The following is a 23075-nucleotide window of genomic DNA, read 5'->3' as shown; positions in this document are numbered from 1 at the left end:
TCTGATGGCTCCAGGAGATCCAGCTGCAGTCTGGGCCGAGGGCCAGCACGGAGTTCCTGGGTGGCCTGGCCATCGACATCTCGGGAGGGATGGAGTTCAGCCTGTGGTACAGGGAATCCAAAACCAACATCAAGAACCGGTGAGATACTCCCAGCGTGTGCTATAGCTCAGGCTCCTGAGCCCCAGCAGTCCCAATGAGAAGAATTTGAATGTTAAAGACCTTAGATAACAGCTAACGTACATTGGAGAACATTGTACTTCTCTTTTCCTTTCTACCTGGCTAATACCAGATCCCACTGATCTCATCTGAATTTATATACATTTACTTGAAGAACACGGCAGCTTTTATATACGGATGGTATGACTGTAATTTATTTTCCTCTTAATGTGCTTTGAATTAATTGTAATGCTTGCATTTATTTGCAGGGTAGCTATGTTTACAGTTGGCAACACTGAGGTGGATTCCTTCTTTGTGAAAACTGGTATGGAAACCACTTTGGAAGTAGAAACGACATTAGACTTCATCTCCACGGTGCAGTTTTCACAGTACCCATTTCTAGTCTGTATGCAGATGGACAGAGCTGAGTCTCCATTCAGGTAAGATATAAGAACATACAATTTATGATGTGTCCTTCCTGCTGGCTGCTGAATCTGGAACTTGTGGTGTTCACAGCCATGAGAAATTAACAACAAATTTCAGGCTAACACTGTCAGGTGCGGCATAGGCTGTTAGACACACCAAACTCTCTGCTAACCCATTCTTCTCTGTCCCTCACCCCCGAGGGTCAGAAGAACCTTTTTGAAGATCACAACTTGCTCCGAATGTGCACTTTAGTCCAATTTTCTAATTCGGCTTTGCAACTAAACTAACTGAAGTGGCAAGACACCGGTCCTCTTGTGTATGGTCAGTTCTGATGGCGACCTGAACCTTTGCCAGCTGTAGTTCTCTCTTACCCTCTCGCGAGAGGAAGTTTGTAGACATAAACCAGCTGAAGTTGAAAGTTTTCTTCATCTGCTATTTACTAGTGTCAACAAAAGTACTTGGTGTGTAAAGTTCTTGCAACATCATGTTCTATCATATTTTATTAAGGCACCAACTTTCCTGAAAGCTAAACAAGGTTTAAACAAGGTGCAAATAAGGTTAAAAAGATGCTTTCTGGTAGGCAAAGAGCAGTAATCGCATTGCTGTGTGAGAAGCCAGATTTACTAGCCCCTTCTGATCCCTATTTGCTAAGACCTAAGGGTGATAACATTTGCAGAGCCTGTGCCAGATTTCTGTTCAGGCTTTTCTGCTCCAAAAGATGCAAAGTCTGAGGGGATTTAAAGAGCTCTAGGATCTCCAGGAAATCCTAGGAAAACAGCATCTGTTATTCTGCAGATACTAAACCGCCTTCTGATTATACCTACACATTGTGGAAGTGTAACCTCATCTGTATGTGAAGCGTTTCTCTCTAGTCCCACACACAGGGGACAAATTTTGCATAAATTTGTTAACACCAGACCCCCACATTGTGTTGTTGCAGGCACTACGTGACCAAGTACGAAAGCCTGCGGTCCGGCAGACGTTACACCGCGCGGAGGGGCAAAGCAGAACTGTTGGCGGGTAACGAATACCCTCTCCATCAAGAAAACTCCGACATGTGCAGGAAGGTTTTCGGCGCAAAGTCTGATTCGTCCAGCAACTGGTTTTAAAAGAAGCACCTGAGCTTTCGTTTTCCTGAATCCGAGGCTCCCTCAATGACTCGAGGCTTGTAGGTACCATCCTAACGGGGAGCTTGATCTTGCACTACTGCGGTTGATGGGAAATTTGCCATTGATTTCAACAGGCCAGGATCAAACTCTCAGTGCGTGCACAGTGTTTACATATTAACCTATATTTAAGACTTTTGTAAAAAAGTGAAATAAAGATAAGGCAAGTAAAGACCAATTTGGTAGGATTCCACGCACTCCCTTAAGGGTGGTGCCAGCTCTTTATTTTTGCTTTTTTGTGCCAAAAGCAAAAATAATCCCTCGTTTTTCTTTCTTGGGGAGTACAGAAGTCCATGTTTTTGACATGCAGTAAGAACAATTATGATGTATAAATAATGATTATTTATGAATATATTTTGAAGTATTTGCATATTTTAGGCCTATGATCAATCCTCATTCAAATATTCCAGTACAGTTAACATCTAAATAGGACCATGAATTCCTGCTTACTCAGTATTGCCTGTTTACAAAAAGCAGGTTTTATTTTACATGATTTTAAAGGATTTTCCCCTTTTTTAAGCAGTCAGAGTGTGACTATTTTTATTATTTATCTTTTGGGGTTTTTTATTAACTGCTATAGTTAAATATGATTAATTAAAAAAGCAGGGTGACACTTCCAGAAGTACTTACAGTTGCCTTAATTCTGTTCCCATTGAAATCAATGGTATAATTTCTGTAGTTATCACCAAGAGTAGTGTTAAGCCAACACTGGTTGCTCTTCAACGTTGCCTCCTGAAAATCTGTGTCTTTGTGTGTCATCAAGGCAGGTGTATTTCTATAAATGAGCACCCACTAGGGCAATTCTGAACCACGATAAAGGAAAAGGTCCTGAAATAAACCCACGTTGAATGCACAGCCTAGCAAAGCCTGTGCAGAGCCCAAACATTTTCCTTTAGGTACGTTAGGCACATACTTCAAGGCAAAAAAGTAATCACTACTCATACAAGTCCTCCAATTAAAATGACTTATACCCTTCTGCTTGTTCAAGCAGTATCTTCATAGTAACTGTAAAGAAAAATATACATTTTATATTTACAACAGCATTGCAGATTAAGAAAGAATATACCTCATCCTGGCTCAGCTGATCTCTGACGTGATCTGATTTAATTTTTATAAGACAAGGTGGGTGAGTGCTGGTCACAAACAAGTAAAATAAAAAGCCAGGAATAATTGGTGGGGTTTTCTTTTGTTTTGTTTTTAAAAAACACCAGGCAGGAAAACCTCATAGATTATCAAGGAAAAAAAAAAAATGTATTACAAGAATAAACTAATTCCAAATTATTTTGTGTTATTAAAAAACAAGAGCGCAGAAATCTGCAAAAATCAAACTATCAATGGGATGAAACACTCTTCTTGTTTTACCTGAAAATGCTGACACACTTCTAGTCAAAGCACAAATAAACAGGTGAAAATACAGTGGGGAAAAAACTGGTTTGTTTTTGGTCTTGGTTTTTGTCCTTTACCTTCTGAGTTGGGAAAACCTCTTGTTGGGGAAGGAATGGTATTGATAGGGGCAAGAAGAACCATTTAATTCACCAACACGTAGGAACCAATAACCAATAACCAATAACTGGACACTCATTTGGCCTGGGCTCCTCCTCTAGTCTGCAAGCCGTAACAAAAATAAGGTCAGAGTAAAGTATTCACACACGTAGAAATAGGGAATCTCCTCTTGTAGTGATCTGACACTCTTGAGATAGAAGGTGGACAAAGAGTGGCACAAAGAAACAGCTGCTATCGCTGTTTCACCTGGTGGTGGAGATATCAACGGGTGACGACGTCAACTCCACATCCTAACAGCATCAACAGTGTGCCAGGCTCTGACTTCACAACCCAAAATCAGAATGAAAAGGTTCTAGACAACGCAGTTTGTATCCTTATGATCTGTGTCTGATACCAGCAGACCCGCTGCAAGGGTTACCCTTCTCAAGTTTAGCAAATCTAAAAACCTGCAGGATGTGCACCTGTAAAACGGGGCCCTTTGGTACATAAAACCAACGTAACATCAGTGCTCACTTCTTAAAATGTATAACATAAAATATTTTCCAATTATGAAAGATAATCTGGCTATTGCCAAGTATCTGGCCAACGACACCAGGTGTGCTTCTCTTTCACGTGAAACGCGCAGGTCTTTTTAATATAAATACGTCAAGTCTCACAGAGATACTGCTCTGTGCAATTTGCTTTTTGATTTACTCGTCAAGCCCTGGCACAGCTCATTAAGTAAAATCACATACATATCTGCACTACTGAAAACTGGTCTTTCAGACCAGGACAACCAGCCTGTAAGGGTAATTTTGGGGCTTTGACAACATCCCTGGAAACTAAATCAAATGGAGCCCCTGTGTTGCTCCTTCAGAAGCGATATATGTCCCCAACAGCTGGACATAATGGGGATTCCAGGAGGGGTTAAGTACAACAGCTGGGCAATGGAAGGCCACGGCTTCCTTGTGTGGGCTCCATAGCTACGGAAACAACAAGACCAACAATCTTCTAAAAATAAGGTGAAATTAATACATTACTTAAGCCTGCGTTTGAAATGAAAACACACGTGGGGTTACAACCAAAGCAAACACTATGGGCGTTTATCAAATCAGTGCGGATCAATCAGAGGGGCTGGAATGAGATGGTCTTTAAGGTCCCCTCCAACCCAAACCATTCTTTGATTCCATGATCCATGAAATACGCAACATACGTCTTGAAAAATGGCTATTATGCAGACTTAAATAATCAGCAATGGTAGCAATTAAACAATATTTCATACATGAAGTGTAAAGGAGCAAACAAATGCTCAGTTGTTTCTAATTGAAAGCCACAGAAAGAGCAGTACAATGATAATTCAGCCGAGTCCAAAAAGCACCCCACTTGCAAATGAGATTTTGAAACTTTTGCCTTAAACTTTCAAGGCGTGCTAATTTTACAAAGTATTTTTAATATACTCCTCAAAAAATATTCAAATTACAGGACTCATTTTCTCACCCCACTCCTAAGCATATTCTGGTGCAGAAAGCACAGGGGAATATAAAGATCAATGGTGTGGAAGGCAGAGATTCTCATCAGGTTACGAATTAAGCCATGCATGCAGTATAGGTTAGCAGATATGGGGACTAAACATCATTATTTTTGTAACACTTGACTATAAATAACTGCTGCATAAATAATCAGTGTAAATGCATTCTTCCCTACCAATAACAGATACAAACTGGAGCTGCATGGGTGTGAATCAGCGTGAGCTCAGAACAGCCTGATATCATGCTGACAGCATCTCCCTTCCTTTTGTTGGTGGGAAAAAATCATAATTTTAATTCTTTTAATAAAATGAACCGATACTTGGTGGAACGTTCTAGGGTTGACACACATGCAACAACTTGTAAAATACTTAGCCCAGGTTTCCAGTGAAAAAGTCACTTATAAACTCAACTCTGACTTATTGGGAGTATCTGAGAGGGAATATCTGGCCACACAGCACAGAAGGAACTGCAGTGCTTGAGTACGGCTACATTTGGGAGCCACGAGCCCATGTAACACATGCCGCAATTGTACCTTAGAACACAGGAGGATTTGTTCAAAATAGCAAAATCAACAGAAGTCCTGGTTGAGCAAGGTTTTTAGGCCCATTTTCAACTCAAACCGTGCGACTCGTCCAGCAGAGGTCAATGGAAAGCGGGGCAGTGGCAGAGCTGGGCTGGCGCCGTTCTGAGGCATCGGGTTCTGGTTTGGTAACCAGACGATAAGGACCTCAAAAATAAAACAGCTGGATAGACTAAGGGTACGGTTTGGGTTTGGCAAGCAGATTATTTGTTCTCAATAGCAACAATGCAAGATGACAGTGATTCTAAAATAGGCATCTCTTTAAAAAATAAATAAAAAGAGAAAGAAGAAAGAGAAAGAAGAAAGAGAAAGAAGAAAGAGAAAGAAGAAAGAGAAAGAAGAAAGAGAAAAATGAAAAGGAAAGAAGGAGGAGGAGGAGGAGAAAGGAGAAGGAGAAGGAGAAAGAAGGAGAAGGAGAAGGAGAAGGAGAAGGAGAAGGAGAAGGAGAAGGAGAAGGAGAAGGAGAAGGAGAAGGAGAAGGAGAAGGAGAAGGAGAAGGAGAAGGAGAAGGAGAAGGAGAAGGAGAAGGAGAAGGAGAAAGAAGGAGAAGGAGAAGGAGAAGGAGAAGGAGAAGGAGAAGGAGAAGGAGAAGGAGAAGGAGAAGGAGAAGGAGAAGGAGAAGGAGAAGGAAGGAGAAGGAGAAGGAGAAGGAGAAGGAGAAGGAGAAGGAGAAGGAGAAGGAGAAGGAGAAGGAGAAGGAGAAGGAGAAGGAGAAGGAGAAGGAGAAGGAGAAGGAGAAAGGAGAAGGAGAAGGAGAAGGAGAAGGAGAAGGAGAAGGAGAAGGAGAAGGAGAAGGAGAAGGAGAAGGAGGAGAAAAACGGAAAAGGAAAAAGGAGAACAAAGTGCTCTTTCATCCTGCATAGCTTGCTTAGATCTGGCATCTGCTTCTCATTTCCTTTGTTCCCACACCTTCTGACAAAAAATGCTGCATTTCTTCCTTTTGGTCTCATCATTTCTACCAATGATGTTTTAAAGACTATTGAGAAACTCATAAGATTTTCTCCACCAGCCCTTGAAAATCCCAGATGTATTTCACCTGACTTCTGAGTTTAATTTACGGTATCATAAGAAACGCCCTCCTTTCCATTTCAGCGGATCCACGTTGCACGAGGCTCGTTGCTGTTGGACAAACACTGGCTGCAAGAGCGGGACCCTTAGGGAAAGGTTACAGTTCCATCTCAGCGTCTTTACATTCGGCCTCTCTTTTGCAGAGGTTTCGGCTTCAAAGGTCCATCTGCCATGAGAAAACATCAATGCTAAGCCTGTATAGCCGTGCTCTCCCCAGTTCATCCCCCCCTTTCCCCAGTTCTTCCCTTCAACATCTATTCTCACTCCTCTTTCAAGGCTTTGGGGTCTGCCAATTAATCTGTATCTCTGTATAGAAATCACTAACTATACATTGTCACTCATGATATGTCCTAAATGCAATGCTAGAGGACAGATTTCAAAGGATCCAGAACGGTGTAACCATGTCTTGGAGTGGTACAGTAAATTCACAGTACAAGTCTTCAGATCGTATTACTTGCAGATAAATAATGAGGTGAGAATCTCTTTTCCTTTAAGCACCTAGGGCATGTGATTAAAAGGAAGAGCACTATAATGCGCCCCTTGCGTACTGAAGACTGAGAAGTAAAAGTTCTTTCAAACTGCAATATTAATATTTCAGTTTTTAAATCCATTTTGTGAGTTTTTGCTGTCTGACTTGTGCTTTTTCAAGCATTTAGACCTGACTTAACCTCAGAAAGTTACTCAAGCTCCATTAGGGTAGAAGGAACACGTGAAAGCAGCAAAAGGTTTTTCTTAGCAATAATTCAAGAAATACCGCTAACCACTAATGAAGTAATCCTCTTTTTGGCTGTATCAAAATATTAGACAATGAAAATAACATAGAGAATGAGCAGAAAAGAAGTTATTCACCCCATCGATTGCTCTCTCTGAACACATTGCAACAGATATAGACGCAGTTCTTTAGATACCCAAACCCATATAGCAAAGTCAGTCCACTGGAACTGAGGAGTTCTTTTTTCATTTAAAAAAAATACTAATGAAAGAGAGTCAAACGAAGCGATGCCCCCAAAGATGCCCCTAAGAGGGTGGAATAAACAGTGAGATCAGGTCAGAAAGAGACTTAAACACTGGGACAAACTCGGGGAGACCCTGCGGGGCTTTGGATCTGAGCTCTGGTGATTTCTTCTGTTAGCTTAACACATTGAACCAAGTAACGTCACCACTTGTTCTGCACAACAGTGAAGGGAAGTTCGTAAACACACGACAAGCAGGGAACGGCAGGCGTAACTTGCAGTGTGTCTTTTACTGAAAAATACATATTTTATTTATCATAACATTCAAAAGAAAAAACCCCAACAAAACGAAGAAAACTCAACGTAATACAAATGCTAACTTATTCAGCTACGAACTTTGGTACTCAGCGGTGTCGGACAGTCCGTTCCCGTGTGGCCGTGACGCGCCGGAGCGTTCCCGACGTGCAACACGCTGCTAGTGCAATTCCAGTGCTGCCCTTCCACGTCCCCGCATCCCGCAGCGGGGTCACCTTGGGCCTCGGCTCCGCGCTTGCCACAGCGTCGTCTACATTGAGAGCAGCTCCAAGAGTTCATTTTTCTCCAGTTATATGTCTTTTTAATTAGTTTCCCCCCCCCACCACAGTCATCGCCACAATGCATTCGCGGCATTTTCCCTTTTGCCTCATAGCCCACCGCTCTCTCATCAGACACACCACCCACATCCTCTTAACAATCATTATTCTTACTTCACATTTGCAGTTTTAAATATCTTTACACTGATAAGCCGTCCCTTTAAAAAAGGGAGAAAAAAGAAAGGAGAAAAAAACAACCAGAAAAAGGGGAAAAAAACACAAGCCTTTTCAAAGTAGTGTATGTGTTCAGGTAGCCACAAGTTAATCGTAGTTTATAAGCATAAGGAATGACACTTTGGCCATCAACACTAGAGAGTAAAGGCAGCTTTGAATGCAGACAAGAAAAAAAGAAACAACAAACCACCACACAACCCATAAATACATTTTAAATCATTCATCAAGTGAATCAACCAAAGATTAAATTTAACTAAGCGAAACCGACCCTGCTGCGAAAGCCCAGGATGACGTTTGTGCATCACTCCGGTCCTGTTCACACTTCTAAGTGCATCCTGACCTCAAATGCACGGGCTGGCTGCTGCAGACCCCAAAACCCAATGGCAGGGCTGGGAGGGAACTCGAGTGCTGCGTAGGCTTGTGCCCTATAGCGAAACATATAATACTAGCAGCTTGTGCACCCCGATACGGAGGGCTTGACTCTGATCCAAGATACGTGGTTACACATCACCCCGTCAGCTGGAGAAATTCACCGCTGGGTATACATGGAGGAGCACCATATAACTGGGGTTTTTTCTGGAGACCTTTTGTGGTGCTGTCTGCTGGGTCCAGCTAGGCTTGAGCCCTGAGCTCTGGGTTATGTGTATATATATATATATATGTATATGTATATATATATATATATATAAAGTGAAGAACTCGGGACTCATGTCTGCAAGGCAGGCAGCGCTCTGGGCCAAGTTCAGCAAAACCTTGTGTTGATGGGTGAAAGAAAAGAAGAAAAAAAAAGAAGAAAATAAAGAAAAAGAGAAAAGGAGGAAGGAAGGAAGGAAGGAGGGAGAGGAAGGAGAGGAAGGAGGGAGAGGAAGGAGGGAGAGGAAGGAGGGAGGGAAGGAAAAGAAGGAGGGAAGGAAAGAAGGGAAGGAAGGAGGGAAGGAAGGAGGGAAGGAAGGAAGGAGGGAAGGAAGGAGGGAAGGAAGGAAGGAGGGAAGGAAGGAAGGAGGGAAGGAAGGAAGGAGGGAAGGAAGGAAGGAGGGAAGGAAGGAGGGAGGGAAGGAAGGAGGGAGGGAAGGAAGGAGGGAGGGAAGGAAGGAGGGAGGGAAGGAAGGAGGGAGGGAAGGAAGGAGGGAGGGAAGGAAGGAGGGAGGGAAGGAAGGAGAGAGGGAAGGAAGTAGGGAGGGAAGGAAGGAGGGAGGGAAGGAAGGAGGGAGGGAAGGAAGGAGGGAGGGAAGGAAGGAGGGAGGGAAGGAAGGAGGGAGGGAAGGAAGGAGGGAAGGAAGGAAGGAAGGAGGGAAGGAAGGAGGGAGGGAAGGAAGGAGGGAGGGAAGGAAGGAGGGAAGGAAGGAGGGAGGGAAGGAAGGAGGGAGGGAAGGAAGGAGGGAGGGAAGGAAGGAGGGAGGGAAGGAAGGAGGGAGGGAAGGAAGGAAGGAGGGAGGAAGGAAGGAAGGCAGGAAGGCAAGAAGGAAGGCAGGCAGACAGGAAGGAAGGAAGGAGAGACAAAAAGGAGAAAAAAGAAAAAAGAGAAAAACCCCAAACAAAGCAAAAGAAACTGCACCCCCTCCGGTATTTGCAGTTAGAGATGCACACAAGGGCTTTGCTGGGCTGGGTCTGTGAAGTGAAGCTCTGAAACCGACCCCTTGATGCGAACACGGGGGCTCGTTAGTAATAGACAAAATGAAGCAACCACTGTTTGACATGAGAAGGGACACGTTCAAGAAATCTCCCCTGAGCAAATAAAGAGCTGTTGGTATTGCCTCGCTTCATTGCTTTCATCTCCACAGGCAGTTTAAATAAAAACCCTGCAATTTTTTCCTCCAAAAAATAAATGTTGAAACATTGGGCACTTGTTTCCTACGCGTTTTTTTTTCCCTTTCAAGTACAGCGGGTGAAACTGTAAACCCTGAGTTTGTGTGTGCAAACCTATATCTTGTAAACTGCAACGTGAAACTGCGCTCCGAGCACCGATATAGGAGAAGGTAGGACAGGAACATTGTTAATCGTGGATGCTAGTATTATACTGTATGTATCATACATGCGTATGTCACAGGGATGAGCTACTCTGGTACCTGCACTGTCCTGCAGTCCAAAACAGCGTCTTGTTTAACGCTGATACTCTAGTCGTGATGTCTACAGACTCATCAATCATGAAAATGGTGAAGAAGCATTAGTTTTCTTTAAGAGGCATTCAGCCTGAATCCTGGTAAGAACATAAAGCTTGTAAGTGTAGACTGTGCAACCGAAGAGCATTGATTTTACATGCTATATGCTCTAGCTGGGCGAGCCGAGCTCTTTTAAAAGGGTTAGAATAGCATTTTTCCATTGTTTTTCCACAATGATGAAGATAAATGAGAAGACATAAATCCCTCGCTATCTGTACACCTGCAGCACATTTCATCCTGAGAACAATGTCAATTTGTGCCTGTAAAACACATAAATTGCGCTGAAACACAACGTCACATGTATGGTTCAAGACAGTTGCAGCTGAGGTTTCTTTATCTTGGGAGTTACTAATGGAAATGAAGACTTGGGGCTTTCTTTATGAATGGAAAGCCCCGAAACTTCCTTAGCAGCTAGAAACCTTGAGAACAGACAGGGGAAAATCCTGCTTGCAAGCAAATGGTTAAGTACAGACTTTGGAGTTTTGCATTTAAAGTTTTATGCTAAATAATTTAGGCTTGATCTTACATTTATTAGCTGCCCAAAGTTCCACACTGAGCTGAAATTTTGGGCAGGGAATAAACGATTGTAGTTTAGTTTTACTGTCATGATAACAATTTTATTTTGCTGAGACAAACCGGTTGCTGGCAACAAAAGAATCAGTTTAAGTAGAGTTGGATGTATATATCACGGCATTTTGAATAATATTATATTTTCTTGTTCAAAAGAGAAATATTTTCTTAGAAAATACAGATGTTGCCCTCAGATAAACCTGCCAAACAACAGACTACAGAAATTACTATATGTAATTGGGGCTGTAACATTGAAAAACTCCTCTCACATGGGAATCACTAAGAGTATGTTTTGAGCAATGTTTGCACTTTAAGGAAGAACAGTCTGCCATCTCAAAGAAAAATAAACGCTGTCCTCTCCTTTAGAACCAGGATCTTAAAATATTACATTCAATTTCTGGCCTTTCGGTATTTAAACACGGCCATAGTTAAGGCAACTTGTGATGTTCAACACAGTACAGAGAAGCAAACGGAAAATGAAAGCAATCGAATGCGCTTCCCAACATGTACACGATCTGTTTTGAACCACGCCAAGAATTAAACACCGAAGATAACCCTGGCGCGACAGATCTCGTACAAAATAGACACCTGACCGCAAAATTGGCACCGAAACTGATGGGGAAGACCCTCCTTTCCTGCGATTTTACAGACCGCAGCCACCGTCACCCAAAGCTTCAACACAAAACCAGCTTGGCAGAAAATACAGCAGTGGTTCAGCGTGGCTGGCACGGTGAGGAGTGTGCGTGCTCCAAAACTGGGGGGTGCGCAGGAGAAAACGAGAAACTTACACACTTGTTTTGTAGGATGAAGCAAAAAGAAACGAAAAAAAGCTGTAGAAGCAGTTTTTAGGATGAATGTTTAGAGTTACCGAGTGTATTTCAGATTACAGTGCGATTCTTCTTCTGTACCCCTGTGAAAACAGACAGAAAAGCATCATTAATACAAAGTAGATACTTAGAGAGCAATCTTTATTAGTCCAGGGAAACGTGTAGCATCTCTCCTTCATTATGACACTATTCTTGCTATTAATTTCCTAAGCTACTGCCAAGAATGAAACAATAGCACCGGACTTTTAAAACCGAGTCAGTGGTTGGGCAGCCTTGTGTTTTGAACAGAATCGATCCTTGCTGCTTAAGGTGCGAAATGTGCGGTGCCTTACAACCCCAAACTGGTCCTGGGGAACCCCACGCACACAGGTAGAAAAAGGGCAAAGTGTTCCATCTGGGATTTAAGCGATCCATCCGGGATTTAAGCGATCCATGCAGAAGTGAAAGACCTGAGCACTTCACTTACCAAGGGAAGGAAAACAACCCGTAACCACGTGCTCCAAGATTTGTGGGGTTAAACACTGGCCCAGCAAAGCATCCTCAGCAAGAAGAGTAATTAAGCTCACACTTAACTTTCACTGGTATAAGGTTGAGCACTGTAATCGTTTCCTAAGTAACTATGGATTTGAACAGGTAGGAAGAAACACAACCAGTAAGTATTTTTGCATACTTTAGTGACAGAATTGCTCATATTTGAATTAGCCTACTTAAAAATAAATGGCCCACTTATTCCTGTAGCTATAAGGTGGCATTTAGGCACACATTTGAACAGAGCAAGGAAACATATCCTTCTAGGACTGGCAGTGCAATGTATTACGGTTACTTTCGACTTGGCTACATGTTATTTTTAATTTCTTTACCTAACACAAGGCAGAAATCACAGAATCACAGAATGTCAGGGATGGGAAGGGACCTGGAAAGCTCATGCAGTGCAATCCCCCCATGGAGCAGGAACACCCAGATGAGGTTACACAGGAAGGTGTCCAGGCGGGTTGGAATGTCTGCACAGAAGGAGACTCCACAACCTCCCTGGGCAGCCTGGGCCAGGCTCTGCCACCCTCATCATGAAGAAATTTCTTCTCATATTTAACTGGAACCTCCTGTGTTCCAGTTTGAACCCACTGCCCCTTGTCCTATCACTGGTTGCCACCGAGAAGAGCCTGGCTCCATCCTCCTGACACTCACCCTTTAGATATTTATAAACATCAATGAGGTCACCCCTCAGTCTCCCTAGAGTATAACATGGAAATAGATACAAAAGTCTAGAAAACCCAACATTTTCAGTCATTCTGCTCACTACAGATTGGTGCTGCCCAGGTTTGCATGCAGGCAGATTAGCAAGTTTACTAAAAATGAAAATTACCATCATTTTTTCTTTCCATATGAAGGAAGAAGAGCAGCAGGCAAGAACTGCATTGCTAAAAGCTCACCAGCGACCTCGTGTTATCTCTCATTCTCTACTATTTGCTGCGTATCAAAAATTTAAGAATTGCTCAGAAATCACACCTTGGATTTTGCCAGAACCCAAATTGATATGGTCCATTTTAACTCATTTATCCATTTTATCTCATTGATTATGCAGAAGAGAGAACCAGCCACAAAAAGAAGCGCTGGGAGAGGAGAAGTGGGGGCCTATGTGCCGTATGTAAAGAAGTACAGGAGTGGAAAGAAAGAGCGTTCACTCAGTTTACTTTGGCAAGTGAGAAAATGGGACCTGAAAAGGACAGTATTTTATTCAAAACTTGTGCTAATGTGATGAAATCTTGCCATTTTACAATCCATTTTAGGATCTGCATAGCATTGCTGCAATCACAACAAAAAAAACTGATCTGAAAGCAACTAGAATGGAAAATGACCAGTAGTTCACCCTCCAATGTGTATGAAATTATATTCCAGTCCTACTTAGGGGATAAAAAGCTATCCCAAGTAGATGCATTTAATTAGGAAAAGAAAGATATAAGAGATACAGGAAAAGAAGAGAAAATACACAACAAAAGCAGATAACAAAAGGAGAAAAAATTATCCACAGGGACATGAATGTTATGTAGAGGAATGAAAATGCTGAGTAGGTACACGGACAGAACAGGATAAGAGGATGTTTTGGGCCCCTCATCACACGAAGGACACTGAGGTGCTGGAGAGAGTGCAGAGGAGGGAACGGAGCTGGTGAGGGGCTGGAGCACAAGTGTGATGAGGAGCGGCTGAGGGAGCTGGGGCTGTTCAGCCTGAGAACAGGAGCTGAGGGGAGACCTGATCGCTGTCTGCAACTGCCTGAAAGGAGCTTGGAGCATGGAGGGGGTTGGGCTCTGCTCCCAAGTAGCAAGTGATGGGACAAGAGGAAATGGCCTCAAGTTGTGCCACGGGAGGTTTAGATTGGATATTAGGGAAAAATTATTCATGGAAAGGGTTGTCGGGCATTGGAACAGGCTGCCCAGGGCAGTGGTGGAGTCACCATCCCTGGAGGGGTTTAAAAGGCGTTTAGATGAGGTTCTTAGGGATGTGGGTTAGTGCTGGAGTTCGGTTGGGTTATGGTTGGACTCAATGATCCCGAGGGTCTCTTCCAACCAAAGTGACTATGATTCTAAGAAGGCTGCAGGTGTGATTCACCTCTGGCATACACCTTATTTTCCACTGCGAACTGTATAAATAACCCAAGTCCGCTAAGAAGCTAAATGCATCCTGCAGCACACAGTTAAAATGATTTATTATTTCACTGACTTTCAGAACAGCTCGAGAAACAAACCCCTGCCCCGCATCCATCATGTACCGCAGGACCCACCGCAGCAGGTCTGAGGTGGCAGGGAGGGGGCACCCCTGTCCATATCAGACAACGTGCATCTTGGCATCAAGAATGGTAAAAGATTAAAGTCTTCAAACTGCTGAATGACCTTCTGTAGCGAGTATAAAAGTTTCTGCATCGCCGATATTTTGCGGCAGCTTTCGCACCTGCGAGCAACAGTAGAGCTCTGACATAATGCAAAAAGCAGCAGAGCACCGATGCAGTTATTAATGTCACCGATAAGAAAGAGCGATTTGCCAAGAGCGTCACCAGCCCCAGAGCGACACCAGGCACTGCAGGAGAGCTGGGTGTGCGCCACGGCAGGATGAACCCCTGGGAAACGAGGGGCAAATCACACCGGGAAATATGATGGTTTTCACTTTTAAAGAGTGCAATAAGATTGAGAAACTAGGTCTTTTTGTTTAAATAGTTGCTGTAAGATAGAAATATCCTTTTTTAAAAGGGTAAGTGCCTAACTGAATCTCACAAAGGACTGATTCCTTGTACTAGCAGTCTGAATCCGGCCTTGAGGGCGAACGGAAAAATCAAACAGCTTTTGCCATTTTATCTAGATTCTGTTCTCTTTAGTCTTCTGTTTTGAAGCCTTTACTGACAAAATCAACTTGAGTAGCACAGCAGAGCTCAACTTAATTGATACTTTGCCTGTCCTGAGTGACCCCATAAGGGGCAATGAAAACAAGTTCATTTATATCCGTGGTAAAAGAATAGCACTTTCAAGAGAAAATATTTACAAACAGAGAAGAAGTGAGTGCACAAATCATTTCAGTAAGGTTTCAATGAATAAATAATCTACTATGGCTCGTAGATGATACAAATTGGAAGAACTGCAGAAGCAAAGAAAGACAACCCAAACGCTGGAAGAAAATATTTACCCTCAAGCACGCAATGGAACTAAACTCAGCGCAAACTGGTGACAAACCCAGACCTCCAACTGTCACTGCTGTTCCTCTTCACCTCTTGATACACACCAAGAACAAACTCCATGAGCCTTTGGTAAGCCATGAAAGATCTTAGTAGCTCTATGCATTACTGCTCTTGATAAAGAGGAGACGTGTTTTAATGCAAGAGGCAAAAGGAGCTGCAACACCGATCCTGAAGATGCTTTCTTAATTTCAGGTATTTTTAAATGAAATATCATTGTTCCTTGGTTAATTTTCGCAAGACGTTCTGCACCCCGGTTTTGATCCGTGCCATGCACCCAGCACCATGCCCTCCTCCTTGCTCCAGACCAAGCACTCAATGCCCCCACACACGCATCCCCAAATTTGGAGGCCAGCCCCAGGCTCCAGCCCTGGGTAACCAGACACTGGCGAGACTGCAGCGGGCCAAGCTCAGAGCAGCCGTGCGAAATCGCGATTTGCAGTGGTGCCCGCAGGCTGCACTGCAACCCTCCTGCGGCGCAGGCAGCTGCGGGCGCCCCTGCTCACAGCCCCACGGCATTGGGGGAACATGCCGGGGTCTACCTGATGGCAACCTGCTCCCTCTTCCCACCAACAAGAAGTATCCAAAATAAGGGTTTGCCTCCATCAGAGCCCTCTCCTGCTCTTACCAAGGATGAGGAGAAAGAGGGGCTCAGAGCAAAAAGATGGGTGCTTACCTCCCCTTGCAGGGAAGAGATGAGAGGTGAGGAAGAGGGGATGTGCTGCCAAGGTGGAGAAACTGGCTCATGGCTTGCAAGGTGCGTCCAGAGGAGGTTCCTGGCTGCACTCAAAAGGCTGAGGGAGCTGGGTCTCTTTAGCTTGCAGGAGAGTGAGGGGTCACCTCATTAATGTTTATAAATATGTAAAGGGTGAGTGTCAGGAGGATGAAGCCAGGCTCTTCTCAGTGACAACCAATGATAGGACAAGGGGTAATGGATACAAACTGGAACACAGGAGGTTCCAGTTAAATATGAGAAGAAACTTCTTTATGATGAGGGTGGCAGAGCCTGGCCCAGGCTGCCCAGGGGGTTGTGGAGTCTCCTTCTCTGCAGACATTCCAACCCGCCTGGACACCTTCCTGTGTAACCTCATCTGGGTGTTCCTGCTCCATGGGGGGATTGCACTGGATGAGCTTTCCGGGTCCCTTCCGATCCCTGACATTCTGTGAGACAGGGCTGTGCAAATACAGGCTGCATGACAAGGAACTAAAATGTGCTTCTACTGAAACCAGCTCCTAGTTAAAAAAACAGGTTATTTACCTGCTCCACAGGATACCAAACTGCACCAATAGGTCTGTGTAACGTTTGCATTTCTTACATCTATATTTTAAGTCCTGGTGAGGGCCCACCTGTGGCCCCCAGTCCCATTACTTACCCCCCTCAAGGAGAAGCTGTGGCATAGCTCTAAATTGGCAGGTAACCTGGTTGGCCCTTAACCGTCACCGGCGACCGGCACGCCTAACAGCCCGCACTCACTCACCCACGCTCTTCACCGGTGCTCTACCACGAAGCGCATGGTGGTGCCATCGAAGGAGGGCGGCGCGACGATCCGTGGGCCAGTGGCTGGCGCCGTGATGCTGATGACCGGCTTCGCCTCGGCTGCCCCACGTCCCGGTGGCGGTGGGCCCTTGCCAGTGGCCACGTAGTAGGGGCTCTCGGTGAAGGCCGCCTCTGCTGCTGCGGGGCTGCTGGGCTCAGCTGGGGCACTGGCATCGCTCCCCGGGTGGGACAGCGGCCGTGGCAGGGCACTGGCAGGCAGCATGGCAGCAGCGGGCAGGAGGCCGGGATAGAGCATGTACGTGGTGCCATAAGCTCCAGCGTTGAGGGCCAGGGGTGAGAGAGGCAGTGGGACAGAGGCAATGGCTTGCTGCTGGGGCACCGGCACCTCCACGTACTGTCCGGTCTCAGGGTCGAAGAGGCGCCGCTTAAGGGGCTGCTGCACCGGCGTGTCCACCAGGTAGTACTGCCCAGTGCTCACGTCCAGCAGCACCTTGCGCTGCGTCTGCGGGAAGGGCTCGGCCGCTGTGGCCGTGGCGGACACGGAGGGCGAGAAGCAGAAGAGCGGCGGTGCGGTGCCGGGCAGGGCGGCGAAGGGCAGCGGCGGGCGGTACAGAGCGGCGGGTGGACCCTCGGTGGGCGGCGGGGCAGCGGCGGGTGGCTCCTCGGCGGGCTGGGGTCCGGGCGGGGGTCCGGGGCTGCCGGGACGCTTGGAAGTACCGAAGGGCTGCAGGCTGCACAGCGCCGCCGCCGCCGCTGCTGCCGACACCTGGCTGGGGCGGACGCCGCCGGCCGCCCCCGACGCCGGCACCGGGGAGGGGGGAGAGCCGGGCTCGGCGGCCGCCTTCAGGGGCAGGGCCAGGTAGTTCCCGCAGTCCGGGCCGCGCTCCGCATCGCTGCCACCCGCAGGCAGCCGGGAGGAGCGCGGCGCCGCCTGACTCCGCAGGCCGCCCTCGGAGGCGGCCTTGGCCGGCGCGGAGGCTCCAGCTCCGGCTCCTCCGGCTCCTCGGAGAGTGAGGAGGGCGCGGGGGGCAGCGGCGGGCTCGGTGCGGGGGGGCGGGCCGCGCTGCCGCTGCCGGGCTAGGCTCTCGAAGGCGGCCGCCTTGGCCGAGACCTTATCGGCGGCGTTGTTCGAGGGGCGACGGGGCAGCCTCTCGTTGCTTGGCCCCTTGCCCGACGGCTCCTCCGCCTTATCCGCAGGCGGCGGCGGGGGTGGAGCGGCGGCGGTGGCGGGCAGGGTCGGCCGGGGCCCGACGCCCCGCTCCTGGCTGGCGATGAGGGAGAGGACGTGGCTGTCGGTGATGGGCAGCGGGTCGCTCTTGCGCTTCCACTCGCGCTTGTTGAAGCTGTACAGCTCCTCCATGCTCCGCACCGCCGCCGTCAGCTTCTCCAGCGCGTTTTGCACGGGCGCCGCCTTGCCCTCCTCCCGCGGGTCCTCCTCGGGCCCCCGGCCCCTCTCGGCGGGCGGCGGCGGGGGCTGGTGCCGCCAGGGCGCGGCGGATTTGGAAACTATCTTCAGCACGGCGGGCTGGCGCGGGTCACTCTTGTTGGGGGCGATGGTGGCCACTGGCAGCCTGCCCGAGGTGCGGTGCACCAGGACGGTGCCCTCCGGGGGGCAGGCCGGTGCCCTGCCCGCCGCCTTGGCCCCCGCCTCGATAGGCTTGGTGCTGGCTTGGCCGACCGCCTGGCAGGTGATGACCACGGGGGAGAGGGACCTGGGAACGCCGGCGATGACGAGCTGCTGCCGCGGCTTCTGCTCGGGGCCGCCCTGGTCGGAGGCGACACTGCCCTTGTCGCTGCTGTTATCTCCCGAGTCGCAGCTGTAGGAGCTTTTGATGAGCTTCCGCACGTCCCGCACCTGGTGGAGCGGCCCCTGAGCTCTGTGCTTGCCCTCCCTCACGTCGCGTACCAGAAACTGCGGCACCTTGTCAGGGCCGTCGCCGGCTTTGAGCGGCTTGGGTTGCTGGCCCCTGCTCTCCTCGGGCGGCCGGGCCGCGATCTGCGGTGTCAGCAGCTGGGCGATGCTGAAGGCGGCGTCCCGGGGCTGCTGCAGGCTGCCCAGGCTGATCTTGATCTCGGGGGCTTTGGGCTTGGCGGTGGGGGGCGAGGACGACGAGGAGGCGGCGGCGGAGCACTTCGTCGCCTGCTTGCCCGGCTCCTTTTCCCGAGGAGTGTGTTGGATGGCGGGGACAAACAGGCGGGACATCTTGGTGGACTTGCCGGCAGAGATCTCGCCCAGGTTGGCCCGCCAGTCGTGCCTGGGGGAGAGCTTCAGCTTGCCGATGGGCGCCCTCTCCTCCTTCCTCTCCGCCTCCCGCTCCTTCCAGGACCTGAAGGCGCTGTTCTGGCTGCGGAGGAAGGTGGCCTTGATAGCCTCTGAGGCGCTGCGCTTCACCTCGCACATCTCCTCCGACAGCGCTTGGTCCAGGCTGCGGCTCCCTTCGCGGGGCGTCGACGCCTTGGAGGCCGGCGACCGGCCACCCTCGCCCGCCTCCTCCGCCGTGGCCGCGGTGCTGTCCGAGCCGCCTTCCGAGTGCCGGGAGCTCTGCCGCTGCACACCGCCGCCCTCCCGCAGCCGCTCCCGGCCGCCGGCGGGCTCCGGCTCCCGGGCGGTGCTTAGCCCCGTGAAGGTGGTGTCGGTGATCTCGCCCCGCTCCATCTTGAACTCGTGCTCCAGCTGCATCTTCTTGGAGATGACATTTTTGAGGAGGCTGGAGGCGAATTTGGACATCTTGCTGGACCTCCCTCCAGCGCCTTCCGCCGGCGGCGGCTCCTTGCCGCCCGCCTCGGGGGGCTGCCCGGCCTCGGGGGCATCGCCGAGGTCCAGCAGCGTCACCACCCGGGAGCCTGCCCGCAGCCGCCGCGGCGCCTCGATGTGGGCGATCTCCCCGTCGAGCTTGCTGACCACGAACTCGAGGGCTTTGCTCTGCGACCGGCCGGAGCGCAGCAGGCTGGGCTCTGCTCTCGGCCCCAGGCTGCCGCACTTAAGGTCCAGGTAGGTGGACCAGCGGTTGATGCCCAGGGCATTGTCGGGCAGGGAGGCGGAGGAGGCGCGGGAGCCGGGGTGCAGTGTGTCGAAATAGGGGTACGCCAGGCTGCGGAAAGCCCTGGCCGTCAGGTTTCGCACTTCTTTGTCGGCATCGTCCAGCTCGCTGACGGCGCTGGAGGCGCCGCTCGAGTGCTCCCCCGCCCTGGCGGCCCCGCACCGCGTCTGCAGCCGCGCGGGGACCGCGATGAATTTTTTCGCGTGGTCGCGGACCGCGTCCGGTTTTAAACTCTCATTGCGTTCAGGAGCCGCGGGTGCACGGAGGCTCATGTCGCCTTCATGCTTGGCAGGGTAAATAGTGTTTTGCTTTCCGCGCACGTTGCTAGACTCATTTATAGCCCGGGAAGAGGCTTTGATTGATAGGAGAAGCTGGGCGGCCGGGCTCCCGCCGGGGCGGCCGGGCTGCTTGGACCGGCTTTCTCCCGAGCTGGCGCGCTTGTCCCCGCCGGGGGTGTCGTGTTCGGAGGTAACGCTGACGATCTCGGTGCTGCTGGTGTTGTCGATGCTGTCCGTCTGGTTGTTCGGGTCGCTGGTGGTAGTGCTGAGGTAGCAGCTATTCTCCTCCTCCTCCTCCGTCGGCGTGTCCCCCAGGGTCTCGTCGCTCCCGAAAGAGGCGTAGTCCACGAAGGAATAGATCACGTTGTTATCCTCGAAGTCCCAGCGGGCGGCCAGCCCGGCGTCAAAGTCCATGTCGTGGTCCACCTCGCTCAACTGGATCTCCTGCGTGCTGATATAGTGCGCCTCGTCGCGGCCGCCGCCGGGGAGGATGCCCGTGGGGGCACCGGGGGGGGCCGCCTTGCGCCTCGCGTCCTCGTCCTCCTCACTTTCGTAGCCGAAGGAGGATGAGGAAGTTTTGCCCTCTGTCGATACCGGGTCGCCCATTGCGGGAAAGGCGCCCGCCTTGCTCACCGGCGAAGGGCAGGAGGAGGAAGAGGACTCTGGGCAGCCCCCCGGCTCCGGTGGCTCGCCGCTCCCCGCTGCCCCCCGGGAGCCGGGGCCAGAGCCAGCGCCGCATCCCGCCGCCGCGCCCGGGGAGGGCGGGCGATCCCGCCCGCCGTCCGAGGATGCTGATCCCGCGGTCTCGCCCGGCGGCCCGCCGCTCTCTGAGCCGCCAACATCCCCGGTCCCGCCGGCTCCGCTCTCCGGTGCGGGACCGGCCGTTTGCTCCGCGCCGCTAGCCGGGGCCAGCTCGGAGGGCTGGCGGCTCTCCTCCGGCCCCTGCGGCGAGCCACGGATCTCCACGTACGCCGCTTTCTCCTCCTCGATGGCCGCCTCCGGGCTCGGGCCCCGTTCCGCCGCCGCGCCCTCGGGGCCGGTTCGGGGGCCGGCGGGCGGCCGAGCGGGCGCGTCCATGCCGGAGCCGTCGGGGCGCGGCAGTGGCCCGAGGGGGCGGGCAGGCACGTGCCGGCCGGGCCGGGCAGCGCTGCGGGGACGGGGGGGCAGCGGGCCGCCCACCCCCTGCCCTCCCCTTCCCTCCCCTCCTCCGCCCGGCCCGGGCGGGCATCACCGCCGGGGGGCGGAGGGGTCGGGCTGTGCTGGGCTCGGCTCCTCCCGCCCCGCAGCCGGCCCCGGGACTGCGGCCGCCCGCTTGGTCGCCAGGAGGGGGGTGGCCAGTCGCCCAGCAGAGGGTCCCTGGCCCTTCTCGGAAAAAGCCGAAGCGACGTCACTTGGCCGGCCCCAGGCACGAACTATTCATAGAGACGGCGTCACTTAGGCCGGTTGAACAAAATCCTATTTTAAACGTCTGTGTTTGCCGGAATAAAGGCGCCCGGCCGCCCCTTGGAAGGGGAGAGCCGTCCCTGCCCGCAAAAACGCCGCTGCCGGCCAGCGGCACCGTCTGGAAGAGGCAGCTCCCAAGGCTGACATGCAGGCTTGCCTACATCAAATGCACCCTTCTCTTACACGCAGCAGTGGCTAAGCAGCTTGTTTCTTCCTTAAACCACTCCCCGTCAGCCCCATGTCCCCTCTCGCAAGAGGTGCGGTGCAGGGGGGCACCCCATGCTTTTGCTACAGCCCAGAAAACACCAGCCAGCAGACCCAAGCTGCCTTTTTCCAGGAAACACCGTTTTAAGCATAACCAGCACCTAAGACCTGTTAACAGGCATTTCTATGGCACACCTGACCTTTGGTGGCCAAGGGCTTTACTGAGCAATCTCCAAGATGACACACCAAACACTGCCCCAGAGCCACAGGAGGAAAAGTTGAACTGTTAGGCACCAAGGAGGAGAAACAGAGAGAAGCAACCAATGCTGAGGAGCAGCAATCAGGTATACAATGCAGGTAACAGCCTAAATTTGCAGCTGCTGGGGCTGTCCTACATCCAGCATGCTTTTAATGAGAAACTAGGTACCAGCTCTTGGGAGTACTAAGCCTACCCGGCCTTAATAATTCCTTAGCTCAAGTTCAACGTAGCTTCTACTCTCCCTGTACACGCAGCAACTGTGCAGTCCTCCCTGGGGCTGTGATAAATGGCACCAGCGTTCCCTAAACACAACTTCACCAAGTTTTGTGTCACACATTTTAGACTTGCCCCTCTGTCCCAAGCATCCATAACAAAAACAGGCCATTATTGGAAAAAGACAATATTTTTAATGCCTTATGAAAGAGAGATCTTGGTTTTAATTGGCAATGGGACAAGATTAGATCCTCAAATACAGTCCTTTCCAAACACTTGGGATGCAGAGACATATTAGATTTTAAACCCTGATCATTCATTTTACTTGGATAACCTTGTGAGTGCCAGCAGCAGGAGCATCCCTGCCTTCTGCACTGCTTCTCTTCTACCAGACGCCTCCTCCCAAACAAGATCTCCACCCCACACTTTCACTGCCCCCACCCTCTGATCCACCAAACCAGGGTCTCAGGTGTCAAGTCTCTCATTACATACTCTCCTCTATAGTATTTGGTTTTCCTGCATTAATAACACAATAAATCAGATCTTTGCTCATGAAACCCGACAATTAAGTGTTGTGCTTTTTTTTTAAAAGTTGTAACAGTTGTCCACATATTCCTGCCAAGATCCCCAACAAGATCCCCACCAAAACGAGCACTGAAACTTAACTCTTTAGTTATTTCCATTATCTAGTTTCC

At 49.9% G+C, this 23075-nt stretch overlaps 2 protein-coding genes across 2 annotated transcripts in view; one reads left to right on the top strand and one right to left on the bottom strand.

Annotated features, from left to right (window-relative positions):
- MTTP (microsomal triglyceride transfer protein) overlaps positions 1–3177 on the top strand; it is a 31466-nt gene extending 28289 nt beyond the window's left edge. Inside the window, exons 17-19 of the mRNA XM_065062360.1 lie at positions 15–139; positions 427–597; positions 1524–3177. Of these exons, the coding sequence (XP_064918432.1) occupies positions 15–139; positions 427–597; positions 1524–1692 (465 nt within the window). The 3' untranslated portion in view covers positions 1693–3177. The remainder of the gene's footprint in view (positions 1–14; positions 140–426; positions 598–1523) is intronic.
- A 4455-nt stretch (positions 3178–7632) lies between these two features.
- C4H4orf54 (chromosome 4 C4orf54 homolog) lies at positions 7633–21338 on the bottom strand. Its single transcript, XM_021282982.2, has 2 exons — positions 16923–21338; positions 7633–11806 (listed from the first exon to the last, which is right to left on the bottom strand). The coding sequence occupies exon 1, from the start codon at positions 21336–21338 to the stop codon at positions 16932–16934; it is 4407 nt and encodes a 1468-aa protein (XP_021138657.2). The 3' UTR covers positions 7633–11806; positions 16923–16931.
- Between the last annotated feature and the right edge of the window lie 1737 nt (positions 21339–23075).

This window comes from Columba livia, chromosome 4, assembly GCF_036013475.1.
Source record: "Columba livia isolate bColLiv1 breed racing homer chromosome 4, bColLiv1.pat.W.v2, whole genome shotgun sequence".
NCBI lineage: Eukaryota > Metazoa > Chordata > Aves > Columbiformes > Columbidae > Columba > Columba livia.
This window is presented reverse-complemented; position numbering and strand designations above follow the sequence as displayed.